We start from the raw sequence: 19578 nt of genomic DNA, 5'->3' as shown, positions 1-19578 counted from the left end.
GTTGCAGAGAAGGAATGGTGACAATGCCCAGGTAGATTTTACCCGAGGAGAACACTCCGATGCTTTAGTATGAGAATCTTGTGAGAATGTGTAAGAGAGCTTAAGTATGGCATCTCTCATTTTAGCATTTCATTCACATTCTTTCAATTGCCCAATAACTCCCATAGGGGTGTCAATTGGACTGGATTTGGTCAAATCCAATCCAATCCAATGTGAGTCCATCATAAATGGACCAGGTCCATCCCAATCCAATGAATATTTTGGATCAATTTGGACCGGTCCAATTCAATGTCTAGACCGTCCAATATGTTTAAATTCATTTTGATTTAGATTGGTTTCAACCCAGCCCAGTCCATTGACATATATATTCTTATCTTATATCAATGGACCAGATATTGGCTTAATCCAACCCAATCCAATATAAATTTGTTAGGGATGGACCAGGTCCAATCCAATCTAATAAAAATTTTGGATCGAATTGATCCAATCTAATATATCTTGTTGGTCCATCCAATCCATCCAAATTGATTTTGGACTGGAGGGGGTCCAATCCAAAACCAGTCCATTGACCCCCTTGCTCCCTGTGAAGTCTGTCTTTGTAAAGGGTCCCATATACACAATATAATGTGGTAGATATATGTAGGATAACTAAGAAATAAAATTGTCTCAGTAAAAGGGTATGATATACATTACACACACACATATATATATATATATATATATATATATATATATATATATATAAATTGACTATTTATAACCAAGATCAGTTGGATGTTGATGAGGAGTTGATTAGACTATTTGTGAGCATGAAGACGAACTGGGAATCCTTTGGCAGGCATGCGTATTGGGTTGACGATGATCTTCTCATCAGAAAGAGTTTTCTCCCAGTTGAACCTCTTTACCACGTTATGCATGAATACAAGAATTTCTAACCGAGCATACTCTTTCCCTGGGCACATTCGAGGCCCACCTCCGAACGGAACATATGTGTAAGGAGCTGGACCAGTTCCATCGAACCTTGATGGGTCGAATTTTTCAGGCTCTGGGAAGTATTCAGGATTCCTGTGTGCCGAATTTGCAGCCCAGTATAACTGCAATCACATAGGAATAATGAAGATCAGTAATAATTTATGTTGGAGGCTGGTACAGATTAAAAAACTGTTATTAATGGTTGTTAGAATAACAGACTGCATTTACTAATTAACAAATTAAAATCATACTTTGGGAGTGGGGAGTTGGGTCTTGATTAATTTTATACCTTCCATCCTTTTGGAATGCAGAAACCAGCAAATGTGAAATCCATTAGAGCTTCCCTGAAAGCTCCCTGAAGAGGTGGTGCAAGTCTCATCACTTCACTTGCTACGTTCCATGAGTACCTCATCTTCTGCAGGTCATCCCAGTTTAGCCTCTCTCCTGGGGCTTTGCACTTGGCGATCTCCATTTGCTCTGTAACCCAGTTAGACACAAAGCAGAAATTATCTAATGAATAGAATCGACCAGCTTAGATTAGTCGATTCATTAATCCAGAAATGAGAAATCAATCATCTTTAATTTGGTGTCTAATTACCCTGTAAGACTTGATTGTAGATATCGGGAAGCTCTGCGAGATACTTCATGACGAAAGTAATGGCAACGCTGGCCGTGTCGTGGCCGCCGATGAGTAAACCAAGGATCTTATCGGCGATGTCCCTCTCGTTCATGAAGTGGCCGTCCTCGTCGGTGTAGAGGAGCATGTGGGACAAAATGTCTTGCGTAGGTGACGCCCTATTCTCAGCAAGATCGATCTTTCGTTGCTTGATGATAGCCAGAAGCTCCTTCCTGATCTCGTCGGATGCCTTAATTCCTTTGTTGAATGATGTTCCCGGAAGATCTATCGGTATCGAAAAGATTCCAGAAGCCAAGGCGTTGAATGGGTCGGCAAACTTGGCGACGTGGTCGGGATCTTCGATGCTCAAGAACAACCGGCAAGCCAACCAGAAGGTGTACCGCTTGGCCAGAGGGAACACAGTCACCTCATCTCTATCATCCCAACCCGCCTTGAAGTGTCTCTGAGCGATGGAGTCCATGATTCCGATGTACCTCTGCAGCGCTTCAGGCTTGAGGAACTGGGGAAGCAATTTACGCATCTTCTTGGTCTCCTCCTTTGACGAGGTCTGCGTGGAAGAAGGGAAGATCTTATCGACGGAGCGCGGCCAACAAGCTGTTACAAGCTTGTTCTCGTTAGAGAACAAGAACTTGTTTCCACTGGGGCCGCAGAAGACGGCGGTCTTCTCTCCAAATAACGAAGTCCTGTGGAGAACTTGGCCATTCTGTCGTACATGAATTTCTCAGGAGTGTCCTTACGTCCAAGAGACAAGAACTGGATACTTTCCCCGACGAACGGCAGACCCATCTTTCCCGGCGGGAGTTTTCCGCCGGAGGGATTGGATTTGTGTTTGTAGAGAGAAAGAGAAACGATGAGAGGCACCAAGAGAAGCAAGGAGAGGAGGAAGAGCTCCATATCGTTGCGGCTGATGTGATGGATGCTCGGATGAGAGCAACGATTCGATTGAGTCAAGCTGGAGAGGCTGTTCCAGTTTCAAGCGATATTTATAAGCGATATTTCCAACGATTCATTGGCATGGGATTCACAATCAATTTGTGGGTTTAATGATAGGATGCACATAAAGCTAATTAGTACATGGAACATAAACTTCATATATATATATAGCACATGGAACTCATGACTATTCAATTGATTCAATTGGAGAGCTCTACCTACCTACATGGGGTAATTACTAATTAATCCATGTGGATTTCATGTGATATAATGTGGCTTTTTTTTATTTTATTTTAACTGTAGGTATATTTGCATTTTTTAATATTATATTATTTTTTGCCTATTTTTCCTATTGGAAATTGGATTTTATAATACTATTTACATTAAAAACAAATCAGGAGGAGCTATACTTAAAAATAGTGGGGTCTTGCAGTAGCTGTGACATTGATCCGTTGTAGTAGAATCCGGATTATATGGATCCCATGTAAGGCCCACATACATGCAGTGTGGATGTTGAGAGTGGAGTAGGAAACCTTAACTTTCTCATTAGGAAGAATGGATATGGACTTTTAAGGGTGCATTTGGGAGGGATTTAGCCTTTTACCAAGCTGTATGTTTTGATGAAGCCACGTAAAAGAAATTTTTATGGCAAAGCTTTTTCGTTCTGAAATACAACTAATTAATTCGGGTTTTCCAGGTTTTTAACCAAATAATGCATATAGGATGTTTGGGTGGGGGCACTTAAAGCATGGTGACTTAGGCTATGTTTGGTTTGAAGAAAAAAGTAGGGAAAGGAAAGGAAAGGTTAGGAAACCTGTACAAACCTTGTATAGGTTTTGATATATTTTCTGAGTTCAGATCTGTGCCCCACAGCATCCTACAACGCATCCCCGCCTTGTATTGGGAACATCTCCCAATGATGACATCATCGGGTCTAGTGTTATCATCGGAAGATGTTCTCAATACATGGTGGGGATGCATTGTGGGGTGCCCCCTTGTGGGGCGCAGATGTGAACTCATCTTTTCCTTCCTTTTCCTACATTTTCCTTCAAACCAAACATTGCCTTAGTGTCATCGAGTTAGGGGTGTAACTTGGGCCATCTCAAATTGGCCTTTTGTCAAAATTTGAATGGACCTGTCCTTAAGGTTTGAAGCTGAAGCAGTGTAAAATGCTAACATGGGCCAACCGGAATTGAACCCCTACATCAAGTACAAAGTAAGTTGTCTGATTTAAAATTTTTAATTATCATGGTATTTTAACCCAATGTATGTTTAACAAGCATTATGTATAACTTTCTGTTTTTTTTTTTTTTTATATTGTTTGATAGCTAGGTACCATTAGACCTAATTAGACACTACATAAACTGAATTATAAATAAATGCTTTAATATTAAGAAAAACATGAAAACAAAGCTACTTTCTCCACCAACATTTCATAATAAATTCCTATATGGTAATAAGATAGCCAGTTTTCAAATAACCAGCAATGGAACCATACAAATATATTGTATCTACAATTAAAAATGACCCGAAAATGTTTCCACGTCATTTGATGAATCAAAAAATGTTAATGAGTACTCATACCAAAAAAAAAAAAACCAATGTTAATAAGGTTTGAAGAAACCCCTCCTCTCATGAATCCAAAAGCTAATCAATGCAGCAGCGTTTTTACAAAAAATTGACTAATCGGTGAAACCTACCAATGACGGGCTGGTGGGGGTTGAGGTGATGATTCGGCATCAAATTCAAAGGAGAGACGTGCATGGGATTTCACGAGGTATAATTTGGCCCGTACAATGACGTGATGACACATGGAGCAATGCAATGACAAAGTGACACTTCAGCATCCTTAGACACCTCAGCAGTCGTAGTCATCTTGGATCACTTAGCCTAGAACGGGGCTTGAGCAGGCCACCATACCCACCGACCTGTCAAGGTGCCATGTAGCCTCCTAGAAGGGAGCCAGCTGTCTCCGATCTCCCCGGGATCACGGCGTACATCAACAAATCTTATCTTCATCCCACCCGAATTGGATGGACCTGAATAAGCCTTATCACTTTACTGGGAGTCCATCTTGAGGTGCAAAATTGACTCTAGGTTAGATGTGCCAGTGATTTTGGACATGCATCGTGAGGCCCATGATAACTCGCCTATATAAAGGCTTTGCCTCTAGCCTCACAAGGTACCCGCGATTTATCTCTCGCAATTTACTATTCTAAAGTTATCAGCTCTCTCAAAACCTCATTCCCTAACTTAAGTATTGGAATGCCCACATCGGGTAAAGTACCCCAGGAGCTCTAATCTTCTTGCCTTGCAGTTTGACCCAGCTACGTAGCAGCCTATCGTCCGAGCTGCCTTCTAGCAGAGAGTGACCAGAATGCACATCATCAGGATCAATCAGATGGAAGATGGAGATGGGCACACAAGATTTTCTTCTTAGTGATGTAGCCATGTACGTGGCTATGTGCATGGTGTTCCTTGTTAGCTAAATATTTACGCCAGGGTAGGTCCCAGCTCGGAATTGATGCCAATTTATAGGCAAGCATTGATCTATAGAGTGGGGGTATTTAACATTTTAAATGTTTATAGATTTGCAATGAAATTTAAAAATCTGCATTAGGCCTGATGTATCAATTTTTGGTGATGTATCAATTTTTTGGCTAAGTACCTTGTCATTTCGTCTGCTTCCAAGTGGCCGATGACTCAGGTCAAAGTGGAGCCGTGCCAGGCCGCCAGGTCGTGCTGGGCAGGCTAGGTGGCGAGCTGACTATAGTGCCGAGCTGCTTATGAGGTGCCGAGCTAGATTGACGAGACTTCGTTGCTCTTTAGAGAAGCCTGCAATGAACCAAATGTCAGAGGACCCGGGGTGGCTAACCTAGCGAGGTCGCTCCGATGCCTAAGTTAGCACTTGGTTGCAAGCTGAAAATAACTTAGAATGCAAGAGAGTTAGAGAGAGCTAGAGAGCAGATTACGCATTACCCTTCGCCCCTAGGGGGTGAGGTCTTTATATACTGGAGTCGACAAGGATTTGGTGGAGTAGGTCTTGGATTCTCGCTGTGGCAGGATCCGTTGCCGTGTTAGTTGGGGATAATGCCACCAACTAGTAAGGTCCACCATTCTCGCCTGAACCGGGGAGTGGGTGAACTAATACTAGCCGTTACAAGGTACGACCCCAAAAGACATGGAGTACAGTGGCGAGATCCTCGGGGTTGCCAGGTCGGCGCCTGTGCCAGGCCGCTAGGTTAGTGCCTGGGCTAGGTTGCCAGGTCGCGCCTAGGCTAGGTCACCAGGTCGCGCTTATGCTAGTCTGCCAGGTTGCGCCAGGGCCAGGCTGCCAGCTCGTGCTAGGGCTAGGTCGTGCCTGTGCTAGGCTGCCAACTCGCACCAAGGCTAGGTTGCGCCAATGCCAGGCCGCTACGTCGCGCCTGTGCCGGGCCGCGCCTGTGGGACACCATCAACTTGGTAAAGGCAAGTTGTTTCCAAAGTGGTTCCGGGTATCACCTAGTTGCTCTAAGGTGCCAAGTGTCACAAGATCATCGGAGGGCCAAATCTTCCCTCATCATTTGCCCCCCACTCTCGAGCCGAAAGTAATTCGGTGAAGGGAGTAGATTTCTCCTTTTGGCTCGAATGAATAATTCGGTGAACTCGTAAGAGTCGATTCAATTCCTTATGCTCTGGGGGTGACTCGTAGTCCATTCCTTGATTTTGTCCATGCCGAAGAGGCGACTATGCTTTATGTAGTGAGGAAGTCTTCGCTAGTTTGGTATTTTGGCCCTTAGGCTGTGGGAGTGACTCGTAGTCCACTCTCCTTAATCTTGTCCATGGCAAAGAGGCGACTAGGTCTTATGTGGTATTAGCCCTTAGGCTCTGGGAGCGACTCGTAGTCTATTCTCCTTGATCTTGCCCATGCCGAAGAGGCGACTAGGTCTTATGTGATATTAGCCCTTAGGCTTTGGGAGCGACTTGTAGTCCACTCTCTTTGATCTTTGATTTTGCCCATGCCAAAGAGGCAACTAGGTCTTATGTGGTATTAGCCCTTGGGCTCTGGGAGCGACTCGTAGTCCACTCTCCTTGATCTTGCCCATGCCGAAGAGGCGACTAGTCTTATGTGGTATTAGCCCTTAGGCTCTGGGATTGACTCGTAGTCCACTCTCCTTGATCTTGCCCATGTCGAAGAGGCGACTGGATCTTATGTGGTATTAGCCCTTAGGCTCTGGGACTGACTCGTATTCCACTCTCTTTGATCTTGCCTATGTCGAAGAGGCGGCTGGGTTTTATATGGTAGTAGCCCTTAGGCTCTAGGAGTGACTCGTAGTCCACTCTCTTTGATCTTTCCCATGCCGAAGAGGCGACTGGGTCTTATGTGGTATTAGCCCTTAGGCTCTGGGAGCGACTCGTAGTCCACTCTCTTTGATCTTGCCCATGTCGAAGAGCTGACTAGGTCTTATGTGGTATTAGCCTTTAGGCTCTGGGAGCGACTCGTAGTCCACTCTCTTTGATCTTGCCCATGCCGAAGAGGCGACTGGGTCTTATGTGGTATTAGCCCTTAGGCTCTGTGAGCGACTTGTAGTCCACTCTCTTTGATCTTTGATTTTGCCCATGCCGATGAGGCGACTGGGTCTTTCTTTTATCAGTTTTCCAGTTCGCGCCTAGGCCAGGCCGCCAGGTCGGTGCCTGGGCCAGGCCACCAGGTTGCGCTAGGGCTAGGATGCTAGCTCGTGTGAAGGCCAGGTCGCGCTAGGGCCAAGCCACCATGTCGCGCCAGTGCCAGGCTGCCAGCTCGTGCCTATGCCAGGCTGCTAGCTCGCGCCAGGGCTAGCTGCCAGGTCGCGCTTGTGCCAGGCCGCGCCTAGGCCAGGCCGCCAGCTCGCACATGGGCCAGGCCACGTTTGGGCCACCAGGTCGGCGCCTTAGAGCTACGATTGTGTTGCATCAGCCTCGTAACGTCAGTTACCCACTCCTACAAGAAGCTACTAGGAGCTCAAACTACGGGGGCAGCACTACTAACTTTAGGTCGCTAGCTCGCATGGGAGCCTTGTAAGGCTCGACTATCAAGGGCGTCCATGCAGTCTGTTGGCCACCAACTCCCGCGGAAGCCATGAAGAGCTCATCTTTGTAGAGGGGACCTCACAAAGAGGACTGATGAGGCTTTATCCGAGTTGAAATAAAGTTGGTAGAGCTGCTTAGTCTGTTTGCTATCAACTTCTTGCATAGTCTTTGAGTTCATAAAAAATGGAAAGTGTAAAGTGAGAGCTTTAGTTTCTAAAATATGAGGACTTAGCTTTTTGGAAGAAGAAGACTTAGCTTTTTAGAGGATGAGAACTTAGCTTTTTGTAGCGTTTCCCACAGACGGTGCAAAATGATGTATCAATTTTTTGGCTAAGTACCTTGTCATTTCGTCTACTTCAATCCAGTTCGGAACTAAACAACATCAACTCGGGGATACAGACTCAGACCACTACATGATAATCCTAGAAATTCCTCCAACGGATTCTGACCCTCACGGGATCACGCCGCGTAATGGGAAGCCTTATCTCCTCCCCGCCTGGTTCGGGCGTAATTGATAAGCCTTATTAGTTGATAACGTTATCCCCCAATTAAAGCGGAAACGGATCCCATCGTGACGAAGATTCCAGAATCGATCTGCAAAACCCACGATGACTCAACTATATAAAGCCTCCAACCCCGATGGCTCAAGGTACGTGTGATTTCTCTACTCTCTAGCTCTCAAGTTCTCTATATTCTCAAAATTATTCAGCTCGCAATAGCTTACTAACTTAAGCATCGGAGCAACTTAGCCAAACTAGCCACCTGGAGTTCTCAGATCCATCGTTATTTTTCAAATTTTCTACGGGCTTTCTCATTGTAGCTCTAGATTCGGAATAAACCTTATTAATTAATGTATTTCACGTTGATCATCATAGCTAAGCCAGCCCAACCTATATAAGCACCTTGCGCTCAGTTTGAGCATGATTTTTCTGACCCAACTGAAGATCAGATAAAGACCTTAGTTAGGTCATCATGGAGTTCTCAACCCAAAATGCACTAGATTGGCCTTGTTGTGTATTATCAATAACATTTTCCAAATCCAAATGGACTAGACTATCTTTAAGTTTGAATAAAATAGTTCTATCAGGGAAATTGGGGATCAAACCACATAATTAGCGATTACCCAACTCTAAGATAGGATCACATTCTAAAAGAGAACAAACAAAGAAAGGGCATCTTCCTGTTTTTGCTATTTTAGTAGGCAAAACTGTATTTCTTTTTTTTTTTTTCATAATCTATAACACAGGTGTGTCAAAATAGGAACATTGCATTTCAATACAAGAAATATAAATAGTTCTGATGAAGGGAAATTTGGCCCGACCTCGCCATCACTCGACGCATGGCAAAAGCGAACAGCTCGGGGCAATAGAGCGCCCAAAACCCCAAAAGAAAAAGGAGCCCGAGCTCCCTACTAGGAGCCCGAGCTCCATACTAAGAACCCGAGCTCCCTGCTAGGAGACCGAGCTCGCTACTAAGGACCCGAGCTCCCAACAAGGAGCCCAAGCTCTTTGGCCATAAACCTTGAGGCCATGAACCCAAGCTGGCCCATGGAAGCTCGGAGCACTCCCCAAGCCGAACTCAAGACTTTGTCCCCCCCCATTACTCCGACACTTCGCCTCCGAAATGCCAGACTAACCAAGTGTACCATACCTGACACCAAGGATGTCCGTTTCCAAGGGCAGCGCACCTGACTGATTTGGGATCTGACGCTTGACAGCCGCACTTCAAACGGCCTCCTGCCACCGTCGCCACCAGCCGCAGAAACAGTTTTGACAAAAGGAGTAGTGGCAGTTCTGCCCGGCCAGAAGGGATGACATCCAAACTGGCAGGAGCTCAGAGATAGTCAGGCCCGATCTGACAGAAGCCTGGAAGTGAGTGCGCGAGGTGGTTATAAAAGGCTCCCTACCTCCCAAGAACGAGGTATGCAAACTTTGCGCTATCTGGTTTATCTTGCCTTTGAAGGATTCTAACTTGAGCTTCGGAGCCTCTACACCGGGTTCTCCCTGGAGCTTCTTCATCTCCCCCGTTTCAGGTCCCCAGTTACTCAATTCAGAGGCAAGGTCGTTGACAGCTAAGACCGGTCGGATTGCGCATCATCAATTGGCGCCGTCTGTGGGAAAATGCTTCAAAAAGCCTCCCTCCAAACTCTCATACCCCCTTTTTTCCTCTTCAAAAAACCCAACGCTCATGGCCTCTTCCAGCAACGCTGAACGCGGCACAGAGACAAACACCACCGGGGAATAGCTTCAAGTTCCCGTGGTGTGCGTTGGACAGTTCACCATCCCCCTTTCGGTGGATGGAATCCCTAGTTTAAGTGCGCCACAAGCGGTGGCGCCCATAAACCTCCCTGCCACAAGCATCCCCTTTCCTCCCCCTATTGAGACAACCTTTACTGAATCGACTGCCGTCCCCCTGGCAGCCAGCCAAAACCGGTTGGACGACCTGATGCAGTGCATGTGGGCAATGCAAGCTCAAATGCAACAGTTTCAGCAACACCAGCTTCACCAGCACCAAGTGCTGCACAACATCTCCCAGTATCACTATCAACAGCAGTTCCCCCAACTGCCACTGAACCAACCACTACTTCCACCTCGCCACCCTGCTCCGAGGCCGGCCAAGGCCTCCCCACAGGATGGACGCCCCCACCAAGGCAAGGCCTCCAGGTCCCAGAACCCACCTAATAGCCAGGCCTCTTCCCCAGGTCGAAGAGAGAAAAAAGTCATCCCCGCCTGGCAGCTCGCAGGCAGGTCGGGCACCTCGCCCGCGAGATCGGCACCTCGGAGCTCCAAGCCCAAGTTCCCACTCGCGGGAAACCGATTCAGTGCACTGGCAGCAGCGGACTACCAGCATTCCGGGCCCATCGAGCTCGACAGCATAGAGGCCAGCAGTGCGGGTACAAAGGCCCACTCAACAGCGAAGGCGCCGAACCGCCACCCGTGTCCTGACAGAGCTCAGAGGCAAAGAGACGAGCTCGGACGAGGCAGGAGTCACCCTGATTCTCTCAGTTCCCTCCCCCCTCGCCTCAGAACTCCTGGCGGTCCCCTTGCCCCGAGATTTCAAGCTACCGCCTCTGGACAAGTATGACGGGTCCTTCGACCCCAACGACCACATTGACGCTTTCCAGTCCCAAATGCACCTCGCCAGGGCCAGCGAATCTTGCATGTGCGTGGCCTTCACCACCACCCTCCGGGGGGTAGCCCGCACTTGGTACAGGAACCTGGCCCCCGGATCGATAAAGTGCTGGGCTCAGTTCGTGCAGGTCTTCACCGCACACTTTGTCACCAGCAAACGGTGCCCCAGAGCCGAGGAAAGCATCTTCGGAGTAGTCCAAAGGGAAGGAGAATCCATACGGGGCTACATCAAGTGATTCAACGAAGCATGCTTGCAGATACCGCGGTTAGACCCCACGGTGCAGCTTGCGGCGGCAAAAAGAGGGGTAACGCACAAAGGATTCAAATGGCACATGGTAGCTAATCAGCCCGCAACCGTAGCCGAATTCCTCAAGCTTGCGGACAAGTTCACGAGGACAGAGGAAGAAATCAACCAACGAACCGAGGGTGAAAACGAGAAAAGAAAGAGGGAAGGCGAGCCCTCTAACCCAGTCGACCGGAAAAACCCGGCCTGAGAGCCAAAGCCGAACCAGTCATTCCGAGCTCCCCTAGTAGTTCGGACGGATTACACGCCACTGAACACAAGGCAGACCGAGATCTTAATGACGATCAAAGACGCCCCATACGTGAAGTGGCCACCCCGCCTAAAGGGAAATCCGAACGAAAGAAATAAGAATTTGTATTGTAGTTTCCATAGAGATCATGGTCATAGTACAGAGCAATGCAATAATCTCCGGGACGAGATAGAGGGGCTCATCCGTCCCGGATACTTGAGAAACTTTGTCCAGCACAACAGTAGTAACAATAAGGCAGATCGGCCAGGGGAGCACGAAAAGGATGCCCCCGAATCTAGCAGCAGGCCTGCCGAACCATTACAGCGACAACCTTCGGTGGAGAGGCCAGTTCGGGGAACCATCCATGTAATCATGGGAGGTTCAGTGGTAGCAGGGTGTACCTCGGCAGCAGCTCGGACTTCAGTTCGCGAAGCGGCCCTTGAGGAGCGGAACCCTCCAAAGAGACCAAAGAACGAAGAACCAATCTTCTTCACGGAGGACGACGCGCGAGGAATCCGCTACCCCCACGATGGCACGCTTGTCATTAAACTAAGGATCAGCGACTTCGAGGTCAGACGCGTACTCGTAGATTCGGGCAGCTCGGCAGACATCCTCTTTAAATCAGCGTTTGACCAGCTACAGCTACAGGGGAGCGAACTAAAGCCCGTGAACACTCCCCTGGTGGGTTTCAGCGGAGAGGAAGTCAGGCCCCTCGGGAAAATAACAGTACCTGTGGAAGTCGGCACATAGCCTTGCGCGGTCAGGCTCAACCACGACTTTCTGGTGGTCGCGACCCCCTCCCCATACAATGCCATAATAGGGCGACCGATCACGCATATCCTACGGGCGGTGGTCTCCACCTACTATTTGGCCATGAAGTTCCCTACGGACTTCGGTGTGGGGGTAGTGCGGGGCGACCAGCTCGAGTCCCGCAAGTGTTATGTTGCCGCCCTGAAGGGAAAAACCAAGGCAGCCGGCGACCTCGATCTGGAGCGGCCTGCGGAGCAAGGTGAGGAACGAGCTTCGCCCATAGAAGAAACAGTCGCAATCCCGACTTCGCCTACGGACCCAGCTCGCACACTCCAGATTGGTGCTTCCATCGAAGAACCCCTACGGACCAAACTGGTGAGTTTTTTATTTCAAAATTTAGATATTTTTGCATGGTCCGCGGCCGATATGCCCGGTATTGACCCTGGCCTTATAACTCACAAACTCAACACTGACCTTATAGTCAGACCCGTTAGACAGAAGAAACGCAACTTAGCCCCAGAGCGCTGGAGGGTAGTCGACGAGGAGGTCGAGAATCTCCTCGCAGCAGATTTCGTAAGGGAGGTCCATTACCCGAGCTGGTTGGCCAACCCTGTGCTGGTAAAAAAGGCGAACGACAAGTGGCACATGTGCGTCGACTACACCGACCTGAACCGAGCTTGCCCGAAAGATTGCTTCCCCCTCCCCAGAATTGACCGCCTAGTGGACGCGACCTCGGGACATGAGTTGCTAAGCTTCCTGGACGCCTACTCAGACTATAACCAAATCCGGATGGACCAGTCCGATGAGGAAAAAACCAGCTTCATAACCGAGTTCGGGCTGTACTATTACAAGGTCATGCCCTTCGGATTAAAAAATGTCGGGGCGACCTTCCAAACACTTGTAAATAGGCTGTTTCAACCTCTGATTGGCACCAAGATAGAGTGCTATGTAGACGACATGGTCGTCAAGACACAGTTTTCACAAGAATTAATACAAGACTTAGATTCTGTCTTCCAAATCCTGCGTCAGTTTAGCATGAAATTGAACCCCAACAAATGTGTCTTTGGCGTCACCTCGGGCAAATTCCTGGGCTACATTGTCAATCGGCGCGGTATTGAGGCCAACCCGGACAAAATAAAAGCCATCCTAGATATGAGACCACCTCGGAAAGTAAAAGAAGTTCAGAGGCTAAACGGCCGCATAGCCGCTCTAAGCTGCTTCATGTCCAAGTCAGTAGACCGCTGCCTACCTTTTTTCAAAGCAATCAAAGGAAAAGGGTTCGAGTGGATCCAAGACTGCCAGCTTGCGTTTGACGAGCTAAAAGGTTACCTCGCCAGTGTGCCAACCTTAGCCCGGCCCGAGGAGGGCGAAGTCTTAGAACTGTACCTCTCGGCAAGCGACGAAGTGGTCAGTTCGGTACTAATAAAGGAAACAGACTGGGTCCAGCGACCCATATATTATGTTAGTAAAATTTTGCAGGGAGTAGAGACAAGGTACCCGCAGATAGAAAAGTTAGCATATGCACTGGTAATAGCAGCTCGGAAACTCCGCCCGTACTTCCAGGCTCACACCGTCATCGTCCTGACCGACAAACCTCTGAGACAAGTTTTACTCAAACCCGAGGTTTTCGGTCGACTGACGAAGTGGACCATCGAACTCAGTGAGTACGATCTCCAGTACAAGCCGAGAACTGCCATTAAGGCCCAAGCCTTGGCAGATTTTATCGCAGAATGCACGTTTAGCCCCGAAGCCCCTGAGCCGATCGAGCCCGAGGTCCCCAGTTCGGGCGAGCTCGGAGCTCCCAAGCCAATCGAGTCCGAACCCCGTGGAGTAGCAGCCAGCCTAGCATCTCTCCTGGTTAAACCAAGCGCGAACTGGGATGAGGAGCCCTAGATCCTTCATGTAGATGGCTCCTCGAACCAGCAAGGCAGCGGGGCTGGAATAGTGTTACGCGGCCCGAGCGGGACAAGGTTGGAATACGCACTACGCTTTGAGTTCACGGCATCCAACAATGAGGCAGAGTATGAGGCACTGATAGCCGGGCTGAACCTAGCACACAAGGTTGGAGCAAAGCACGTAGTTATCTGTAGTGATTCCCAACTCGTGGTCAACTAGGTTACGGGCGAATATGAAGCACACGAGCTCACTGTGATTGCATACTTGACAAAAGTAAAGGAGGCTCTGCTCGACTTCTAGTCACACTTCATCAGGCAAATCCCGAGGTCAGAGAACACCGAGGCCGATGCCCTGTCCCGGTTAGCCAGCATGAGTCACAACGCCATGAGAACCGTGTACATAGAGGACTTACCTCGGCCCAGCATTCTCGGTGGGGCAGGAGAGGTCGCTCCCATCACTGAAGCAGAGCCGAGCTGGATCGACCCACTCGCGAGCTTCCTGCTAGATGGAACCCTCCCCGCAGATCGCAACACAGCCAAGAGGGTGCAGCGCCAGGTAGCCAAATACGTCATGATAGACGAACAGTTGTATCGATGATCCTACACGCTCCCCTACCTACGGTGCTTGCGCCCAACCGAAGCCGAGCTGGTACTCCGCGACACTCATGAAGGCTTGTGCGGCGGACACCTGGGGGGCAGAGCCCTCGCCCAAAAAGCACTACGACAAGGATACTACTAGCCAACGATGAAGACAGAAGCCATCGAGCTCGTTAGAAAATGCGACAAGTGTTAGAAGCATGCCAATATCCACCATCAGCCCGCTGCCGACCTCAAATACCTCACCTGTCCATGGCCCTTCGCCCAATGGGGCATCGACCTTCTGGGGCCATTCCCACCAGTGATAGGCGGAAGAAAATTCCTAGTGGTGGCGGTAGATTACTTCACAAAGTGGATAGAAGTTGAACCTCTAGCAACAGTTACAACAAGAAACATACAAAACTTCTTTTGGAAGAACATAGTATGTCGCTTCGGGCTACCTCGGGTACTGATCTCCGACAACGGCAAATAGTTCGAGGATATCAAGTTCCAAGAATGGTGCCAAAGTATGGGAATTAGTCAGAACTTCACGTCGGTCGCACACCTGCAAGCAAATGGCCAAACAGAAGTAATGAACATAGCCATCCTCCGCGGACTGAAAGCACAACTAGACCGAGCCAAAGGGTTATGGGCAGATGAACTACCAAGTATTCTATGGGCTCACCGAACCACGGAAAAAACCGCCACAGGAGAGACCCCCTTTAACCTCACCTACGGCACCGAGGCGGTGATCCCGACAGAAATCGAAGTACCTACGCTGCGACTAGAAGCATACGACGAGCAGACAAACGAAGGCGAGTTACGCACCAACCTCGACCTACTGGACGAGGTGAGAGACCTCGCGGACATCCGAACTGCAGCCTAACAGCAAAAAGTAGCTTGGTACTATAACGCCAGAGTAAAGAAGAGGAACTTCCGTGTCGGCGACCTGGTTCTTCGTAAGGTCATGGTGCCCGAACCCGGCTTAGGGAAACTTGGACCAAATTGGGAAGGACCCTACAGAGTAAAGAAAGCAATCGGGGGAGCATACGAGCTTGAAAATCTAGAGGGAAAACAAGTACCCCGAGCATGGAACGTTGTCAACCTAAGGTGATACTACCTATAGACCAACAAGTACCCCGAAGCCGAGGTAGAAAACGAACTAGTAGAGGACCGAAATAGTCTGTTCAGCAAAAAACACAGCTCGAAGACAGGACAACCAACACTTAAGCAAAAGGGCCATTTCATTTTAGATAATGAGGTGTACAAAAAAAAAAAAAATGATGAGCCATTTCATTTTTTACAAGTCCGGGGCTACTTCTTCGTTATCAGAAGCCACTTCGACGATTCCCGAAGGCCCTGCCTCTCCCTCGGAGTCCGGTTCACCATCCGCAGCGTTGGCCATCTCCTAAGTAATATATGAAGTGGATATGGCGCTGATGTCGAGCTCGGGGTACGTATTCCGGATCATCCACCGCCTTAGCTTGAAACCCCTCCTGTAGGAGTCCACCATCAGATCATCGAAGTCCGGCGAAGCAATATAATCACTAACAACTTTCTTCTTCGCATCTTCGATGCCTTGAGAGAAGATCTGAGTCCTCTCCCTGATATCCTCCTAAAGATACTCGACCTGATGCTGTAGGTCCAGCTTCAATTCCGCCATATGTTTCACAACCACTCCCATAGCCTCAACATCTTTCTGAGACCTCGCCTGCCTAGACCGCGCGTGGCAAGCAGCCTCAGCAGCAGTACGAGCAGCCTCCTCGGTAGCTTGCGCCTGCCTCGAGCTCCTCTCCACCTGGTTCGCCAAGGCATGAATAGAAGAGTTCACCTATCGAAAGGAAGCAAGTGATCAGAGGAACGAATAGAAGAATAAAAGCCGAAGAACTCTAAAAAAGGGAGATCACTTACCACCATGGCATGGGTAAGGGCACGGCAGGCCACTTGGTGCAGAGGAAGATCGGTCCACGCCGCGACTTCCTCGGGGAAAATGGCCTCCTTACTCCTCTGAAGAGCGTGAGTAGGCGACAACACACTCCTAAAGTCCCCCGGGTTCCCCGAGCCTAATGGCCCAGCTCGCGTTTGGGCAGACCCGGAGTATGCGGGAGCCCCGTGTGAGTAGTTTCGGCGTAAGGAGCCCCTGACGGCTCCTGCATAGGAGGAACCCTCTCGGGCTCCATAGGCTGATCCTCCGCCGAGTAGTCTGGCACCTCGAGCTCCGCACCCTAGGGTAGCTCGGCGCGAGTTTGCTTAGCCACCCGTTTTCTCCTCTTCATGCCCTGGAACAAGTGCCCACCTCGGGTCCCTCGAGTGTCCATCGCACCTGCGAAAAGGAGTTCAGCATCTGTAAAACAAGCAAGAGGAGCAAGATAGGATCGCTAGGGGAAGAACCTACCCGAACTCAGGCCAACAGCAACGAGCTTGGCCTCCGTCAGATACTGTTGACACTTCAGCCCAAGCCGCGCCCATTGACGGAGGCCCTTCATCGTCTCTTTGTCAAGTGTGACACCAGAGTCGGGAGCGGCCATCCCCCAGCCGGTCTGAAACGGCCACCCCAGTGCACTTCGCACCCCGAAATAGTCCCGCTTCCACGCTAGGACCTTATTAGGGAGTTTGTGTAAGAGCTTGAAGCCAGGGCGAGGAGACAGGTAGTATGCCCGCCTACGCCCAAGAAGGGGACCCGCTTGCTTTTTAAGCATTAAAATAGAAGAAAAAATCTCCAAGTCCAAAGAAAAGTTCTCCTCGTAGAATAGGGAGATCGTCCCCACTAAATTCCTAATGGAGTTCGGGTGAAGCTGGCCGACCGTCACACCGAAGTGATTCAGGACCTCGACAAGAAGAGGATGGAAAGGCAGCCGCAGCCCCGCAGCGAGCTGCTCCCGGAATATCATGATCTCATCAGGACCGTGTTCCCAAGGAAAGCTACCCGTAGGGATAAAGTAGGCGAACTCCCCGGGCAAGTTATAGTAGTTTATGAGGGATTGGAGTCCCTCAGGCGTCATGGTCGAAGGTCCGAACTGGTCTGGAGCCCGACCCCGACGAGAGGTGGACGCAAAACTACACGAGGCCCCTCGACCTATGGGTTCAACCTCTTCCTCAAGATCTACATCAGGCTCGCTAGAACTACCGAGGGATGCAAAACGATTCATAGAACTTGCATCAGACCTGCTTGGACTGTCTGAACCATCCGAGCTAGACATCAGGGGGTGGAAGACGGGTTCCAAGAAAAAAACTCACCCGGGAAGAAGACTGGAGTAGACCACGAAAGCTCGAACAAGAGGAACCTGGGATGCGAGCTGAAGAGCTTGGACGCGAACTGAAACTTTGACGCGAGCTCGAGAGGTACAGTAGCGGCGACTAGGGTCCCCCCCCCGCTATTTATATCCACAGCAACTGGAAAATGACGATCCAGATCGAAGCCGATCCAATGGCCCACAATCGCGCTGATCGCACGTCCTTCGAAGCCGAGACGTGACCAGCGCACACCTTTTCGAAACTGACAGGGTGTCAGCGCACGTCTCCCCACAGTAAAAGCGGCTGCAGCACGATTCCCGAAATACGCGCCTTTGTGAAAAATCAAACCAAAGTGTGCGCCACCAGTTGAATAAAATTCAAGTTACGGGCCAAAATCCTCCCGCCTTAGGAACTCCCCGTGCCAAGACCCTTGGTGTAGGGAGTGGTGGGCAATTGATGAAGGGAAATTTGGCCCGACCTCGCCATCACTCGACGCGTGGCAAAAGCGAACAGCTCGGGGCAACAGAGCGCCCAAAACACCAAAAGAAAAAGGAGTACGAGCTCCCTACTAGGAGCCCGAGCTCCCTACTAAGAACCCGAGCTCCCTGCTAGGAGCCCGAGCTCGCTACTAAGGACCCGAGCTCCCTACAAGGAGCCCAAGCTCTCTGGCCATAAACCTCGAGGCTATGACCCGAGCTGGCCCATGGAAGCTCGGAGCACTCCCCAAACCGAACTCAAGACTTTGTCCCCCCCCGTTACTCCGGCACTTCGCCTCCGAAACGCCAAACTAACCAGGCCTACCATACCTGGCACCAAGGATGTCCGTTTCCAAGGGCGGCGCACCTGACTGATTTGGGATCTGACGCTTGATAGCCGCGCTTCAAACGGCCTCCTGCCACCGCCACCTGCCACCGTCGTCACCAGCCGCAGAAACAGTTCTGACAAAAAGAGCAGTGGCGGTTCTGCCCGGCCAGAAGGGATGACATCCAAACTGGCAGGAGCTCAGAGATAGCCAGGCCCGATCTGACAAAAGCCTAGAAGTGAGTGCGCGAGGTGGTTATAAAAGGCTCCCTACCTCCCAAGAACGAGGTATGCAAACTTTGCGCTATCTGGTTTATCTTGCCTTTGAAGGATTCTAACTTGAGCTTTGGAGCCTCTTCACCGGGTTCTCCCCGGAGCTTCTTCATCTCCCCCGTTTCAGGTCCCCAGTTACTCAATTCAGAGGCAAGGTCATTGACAGCTAAGACCGGCCGGATTGCGCATCATCAAGTTCCATTAACCTAAAATTTTCAAAATAAAAGCCTATTGGGGAGTACACAATACGCCTACTAACAAGCATATCAAATGCAATACTTTAATAAAATTGCTTCATTTATGATGTAGCGATACTTGGTGGGCCTCAGATTATGCCACATGGCGTCGGCCAGACAAAATCCTAGCCACACATCGTCAATTGCTTCCAACCACTCCTAAGACATGGTTAGCTATAAAAGGGGGCACTCACTTTAACGTAAACATATTGAGAATCCCAACAGAATCATTAAGCTCTAAGCCCTAGTTTCTTGCATGGTCTGACCCCTCTCTAAGTATTCGGTTAACTTGACAGTCTGAGTCGCCGCTCTTGGAATAACACCCCTATATGAGCTGCATATTTTGGTTTCCATATTAGGTATAATCAATTAGAGTTGTAAATCGAGATGTGTTGGGCCAATACAACATAGCCCACCAGCAGCCCGCGTAAAGAGGGGGCCGAGCTAGGCTGTGCTTCCCTCCCCTATGATAAGTTGGGGGCTTGGCTTGGCACAGCCCATGGATCAAGTACATGTGGGCCCTTGTCCTGCTGTGCTGATCCATAACCCTAGGCCGAG

The 19578-nt window shown here is 49.4% G+C and overlaps 1 protein-coding gene across 1 annotated transcript; it reads right to left on the bottom strand.

Annotated features, from left to right (window-relative positions):
- Positions 1 to 615: 615 nt before the first annotated feature.
- Positions 616 to 2640, bottom strand: LOC104589209 (beta-amyrin 28-monooxygenase-like). Its single transcript, XM_088893636.1, has 3 exons — positions 1571 to 2640; positions 1262 to 1449; positions 616 to 1094 (listed from the first exon to the last, which is right to left on the bottom strand). The coding sequence occupies exons 1-3, from the start codon at positions 2127 to 2129 to the stop codon at positions 798 to 800; spliced, it is 1044 nt and encodes a 347-aa protein (XP_088749762.1). The 5' UTR covers positions 2130 to 2640; the 3' UTR covers positions 616 to 797.
- Positions 2641 to 19578: the final 16938 nt, after the last annotated feature.

This window comes from Nelumbo nucifera, chromosome 8 (genome assembly GCF_055504915.1).
Source record: "Nelumbo nucifera cultivar China Antique chromosome 8, China Antique-T2T, whole genome shotgun sequence".
In the NCBI taxonomy this organism is placed as follows: domain Eukaryota; kingdom Viridiplantae; phylum Streptophyta; class Magnoliopsida; order Proteales; family Nelumbonaceae; genus Nelumbo; species Nelumbo nucifera.
This window is presented reverse-complemented; position numbering and strand designations above follow the sequence as displayed.